This window comes from Chlorella variabilis (assembly GCF_000147415.1).
Source record: "Chlorella variabilis unplaced genomic scaffold CHLNCscaffold_4, whole genome shotgun sequence".
Lineage (NCBI taxonomy): Eukaryota > Viridiplantae > Chlorophyta > Trebouxiophyceae > Chlorellales > Chlorellaceae > Chlorella > Chlorella variabilis.
This window is the reverse complement of record NW_005435084.1, coordinates 1,571,820-1,576,636: the sequence shown is the minus strand read 5'-3', so window position 1 is coordinate 1,576,636 and position 4,817 is coordinate 1,571,820. Positions and strand designations below refer to the sequence as shown.

General features: G+C 73.2%; 1 protein-coding gene across 1 annotated transcript; it reads left to right on the top strand.

The window, feature by feature from the left end:
• Positions 1-2,702: 2,702 nt before the first annotated feature.
• CHLNCDRAFT_12115 (hypothetical protein) lies at positions 2,703-3,733 on the top strand (the record flags this gene model as incomplete). Its single annotated transcript, XM_005850323.1, has 3 exons — positions 2,703-2,971; positions 3,236-3,365; positions 3,674-3,733. Coding segments are annotated over 3 exons (459 nt in total), but the record flags the coding sequence as incomplete, so codon positions are not given.
• Positions 3,734-4,817: the final 1,084 nt, after the last annotated feature.

Here is a 4,817-nt window from a genome sequence, read left to right as displayed (position 1 = left end):
CGGCGTCTCCCCCACCGTGGTGGGCATGGCCGGCACGCCCGTGTCCAAGCTGCAGGAGGCGGTGCGATCACAGATCGACTACTACTTCTCTGTCGGCAACCTGGTGCGCGACGTCTTCCTGCGCTCCAAAATGAACGCAGAGGTGGGTGCGCGTGGGTGCGTGTGTGTGTGTGGCGGGGCGAGCGTGCATGTGTGTGGTGTGGTGGCGGTGGCGGTGGCGGTGGCGGTGGCGGTGGCGGTGGCGGTGGTGGTGGGAGGCGGGGCTGCCCAGGGCATGCGTGCCTGTGCCCTTTAGCTGTTGGTTGCCGCCTCCCATCCCGTGCTGTGCTGACCGTGCGCTGCCGTGCCGCGGCCTGGGCCCCTCCCCCCCACCCCCCGCAGGGCTGGATCCCGCTGCACGTGATTGGCGCCTTCAACCGAGTGCGCATGCTCACCCCAGACCCCATGGTCATCGTCGGCGCCATGCAGGCAAGCAGGCCACACAGCCGGCGCAGGCCAGCGGCGCCGCAGCTCGGCTGCTCGTGCCGCCGCCGCCAGCCACCGCCGTCGCTGCCGCGCGCGCTGCGCGTCTCTCGCTGCCAGCAGCCGGCTAAGGATTGAACCCCATTCTGGCACCAGTCTTACCTGCCCCCAAAACACTCATTCCAGGGCAGCGTGTGCTGAAACGAATGCCTCCTGAGGCCCCGCCCGCTTGTTGCGCCTGCCCCTGCTGCCGCGCCACACGCGTGCGCCTGCCCTACTGATGCCGCATGCCACGCATGCCGCCCGCCTCGCCAGCTGCTCCCGCAGCCGGGCCTGCAGCCGCTGAGGTGTGCGGCGCCTGCTGCCTCACCCCTCCCTCCCCTGCAGAACTCCGCGATTGTGGAGGTCAGCAGGGACAGCATGTTCATGCGGCCAAAGGACTCGTGGCGGCAGGTGGGCCAGGAGCTGCCGTGCTGCGCCGTGCCGTGCTGTGCTGTGCTGTGCTGTGCTGTGCTGTGCCGCCAGCCAGCCAGCGAAGCCGTCCGCGCCCCCTTCTTCCCCCGCATGGCTGCGCCACGCCAGCGGCGGCCCCGCTGCCGTGCCTGGCCTCGCCGCGCCCAGCTCACACGCCGCCGCTCGCGCTGCCGCCGCCCTGCCTGCAGTGGGTTCTGCCGGACGCGCAGCGCGACAAGGGGGTGCATGCGGTGGTGCAGCAGGCCGTGCAGGCCGGCAGCGAGCAGCAGCAGCAGCAGCAGCCGGGGCGCAAGCAGGGGAGCCCCGCCGCGGCATCGGCGGCGGCCAGGGAGGGCGAGCCCGCGGCGCCCGCTGCCGCCGACGAGAAGCGGGCGGCTGCCGCCGCGGGCGGCGCCGCGGCAGGGGGACAAGCGGCGGGTGCGGGCCGCAAGGCTGAGGAGGCGGCTGCCGCTGCCGCGACGGCGCCCGCCGCAGCGCCGGCCACGCCCGAGCCAGCGGCGGCCGCGCCGCCCACGGAGCAGCCGCCGTCTGCCGAGCAGTCGGCCGCCGAGCAGCCGGCCGCCGAGCCTGAGCGGCCGGCCGCCGAGCAGGCGGCGGCTCCGGCGGCGGCCGAGGCGGATGCCGCGGCGGCTCCGCCGCCGCCGCCGCCGTCTCACGACGTGAAGCGCATTGCGGAGGATGAGGAGATGAATGAGGACGACATGTTCCAGCTGGACGAGGTGGGGCTGAGCTGGCTCTGAGCTGGCGCTGAGCTGGCTGACGTTTTGGCACCTGGTGCAGCGGCCAGGCTGCACCTGTGATGCCCCGGCGGCCGCCTCCGCCTCCGCCTGTGCAAAGTGGTGCTGACCCTGCTTGCGAGGCCCGCGCCGCCCGCCTGCCCTCCCGCCGCAGGAGCACGCCGTGAAGGAGGCGCAGGCCGCCGCCGTTCCGTCTGCCAAGGGCGGCAAGGGCAAGGAGTCGCTGAGCAACGATGACCTGGCGAGGCTCATCGTGGTGAAGCCGGTGAGTTGGCGCTGCATAGCACGCTCCGGCCGGCCTTTGCCTCCTGCTGAACCCGGCCCGTGCGCAGCCGCGCCTGCAAGGCCAGGCCGGCGTAGCACGCGGGCTGGGGTGGGCGGCGGAGGCAGGCACGGCGCCCCGCCGCCTGCCGACCGCGCCTGCCTGGCCGCTCACGCCGCGCGCCGCCCCTGCCACCGCCGCTCGCCCGCCTGCGCAGAGCCTCAAGTCGCCCCAGAAACCGCGCATGGGGGAGGGCGAGGACATGGTGGCTGTCATCAATGACGGCCTGGAGCTGTACGCTCGGGAGCTGCAGCAGATCAACACCGCACGCCGCGCCGCGGCCAGCCAGCCCGAGGCCCCCGGCTCGGGCGGCGGCTCGGGCGGCGGGTCGCTCAACGCGCCGGGCCGCCCGCCGCGCGCGCCCGGCGCCGGCAAGAAGAGCAACTTCTACCCGGCTTCCCTGCCCAAGGGACACTCACACTCGCGGTCGCGCCCCTTTGGCCAGTCGCCACCCTCGGTGTCTGTGGGTGAGTGGCGGCGGCAGGCAGGGAGAGGCCGCCCGCTGGCCGGCACGCAGGCGCTGGTCGGCTAGGCATTGCAGCGGCGGCAGCCCCAGCAGCAGCAGCAGCGGCGGCAGCAGCTGCAGCAGGCGTGCGGCACGCGGGCCCCCGACCACGCCTTGCCCCTCTGCCAACCCCCCACCCCACCCACCCCTCGCAGGCTGGCTACTGGGCACGTCGCCCGGCGCCGACAGCGGCCTGCTGGGCTCGTCCCCCGGCAGCCGCCGCGCGTCGCCGCGCATGGGCTCCCTCCTGGGCTCCTCCGCCTCCATCCCCAAGTTCCAGCACCCCAGCCACAGCCTGCTGGAGGAGAACGGCTTCACCCAGATCAAGTACGAGAAGTTCATGACGCGGTGCGTGGCGGAGCGCGCGGAGCGCGGCGCGGTCCAGTCGGAGGAGATGAACACGTTCTTCCGCTTCGGGTGTTACTTCCTGCGCGAGCAGTTCAACCAGCAGATGTACGACGACTTCCGCAAGTGAGGCGGCGGGGCCGGGGCCCCTGCATTGGTGGGGGGGGGGCCGCGGCGCGGGTGGCGGCGCGGCGCGGGTGGGTGCGGCGGCGTGGGAGAGGCGGCGTGGGGCGCGGGCCGTGGCAAGGCGGGCTGCCGGCTTGCGGTTCCAGCTGCGCTCGGCGCCGAGGCACAGGAGGAGCGGGAGGCTGCCGCGCGTGCGTGCGTGCCGTGCGCTCGCATCGCGCCTCACCCCGCCCCGCCCCGCCCTGCCTGCCCCGCCTGCCCCAGGTACGCTCTGGAGGATGCTGCGGGGGACTACCAGTACGGCATGGAGTGCCTGTTCCGCTTCTACAGCTACGGCCTGGAGCGGGCGTGGAGCGAGAGCCTGTACCGCGACTTTGAGGAGCTGACGCTGCTGGTGGGTGGCGCTGGCGGCTGGCGCTGGTGGATGGGGCTGGGGCTGGTGCGGGTGGCGCTGGTGCTGGTGGGTGGCGCTGGCGCGGGTGTTGGTGCGGGTGCTGGTGCCGGTTCCGGTGGGGCTGGCTGCCAGGGGGCTGCAGGCAGGCTGCGGCTGCGGCTGGGGGCTGGGGCAGAGGCGCAGCGGCGGCGCCGCTGCGTGGCGTGGCGGATGCTGGTCCAGCCGGGGACGGCTGCCACGTGAGCCTGGCTGACGGGCGGCTCGCCCCGCTGCCTGCCTGTCTGCCTGCCTGCCTCCGCTTGGTGCAGGACTTTGAGAACGGCAGCCTGTATGGTCTGGAGAAGTTCTGGGCGTTCCACCACTACACAGGCTTCCCCCAAGACCAGCCGGGGCTGGAGATGCTGCCCAAGGTGGGCCCCGCAGCGCCAGCCAGGGCTTGCCGGGTCGTGGCCAGGGGCATGCATGAACTGCACGGGCGCCGGCGCGCCACGCAGCAGGCCTGCCCCGCTCTGCTTGCCTGCTTTGGCGCCGTGGCCTGCACGTGGCGCTGCTGCGGGCCGCTGATGCTTCACTCCATGCTAATACCGAGGCCCCTCCCTCGAAGGGGGGGCTGTGTGGATAAACAACCTTCTCAATTACAGATGTCTGAGGTCCCCGCCAGCCGCCGCCTGCACCGCACGCCACATCTCTGTTGCCAGCCCAGCGCCTGCACCCCTGGCCCCACCCTGGGCGCCTCCCTGCTCACCGGCCTGTCCTCGCCCTGCCCCCCGGGCGTCCTCCCGCCTGCCCCGCCTGCAGCTCAAGAAGCTTCTGAAGGAGGAGTTCCGGAGCCTGGACGACTTTAAGGCCAAAGCTGCGCAGGTGTGTGGAGGTAGTGTGTGGGTGGGGGTGTGGGGGGGTAGGGGCTCGTGCCATGCTGGTGCAGGCTGGCGCTGCTCTGCCCTGCGCCTGCTGGGAGCAGCCCGGGGCATGGGCGGTGGCATGACGCATCTGCCCTGCTGCCTGCCCCTCCCGCAGTACAAGCCGCACAACCAGACGCAGCACTCTGACAAGCTGCACAAGCCGGCGCACCTGCCGCACCCACACCCACACAAGGCCGGCAAGCCGCACCAGCAGCATGGCAGCGGCGGCAGCAAGGGCGCCGCCAACGGCGTGCCCGCCAGCAAGGCCGCCAGCGGCAAGCCGCAGCAGGTGCATGTGCACACGGACGCGGCCGCAACGGCGGCAAACGGCGCGCCCACGCCTGCCGAGCCCGTGGCGGCCGCCTCCAGCTAATGATTGTGGCAGCGTGGGAGCTGGGCTGCCGGCAGCCCCGGCAGCGCTGCTGCTGTTTGGGAGCTGCTGGCCCTGCCTGCTGGCCCTGCCTGCTCGCGACCCCGACCAGCACCAAGGCGCTGCGCCCAACGAGCAGCGGGCCATGGGCTGGCTGCGTTTTTACACCCCCCCCCCCCA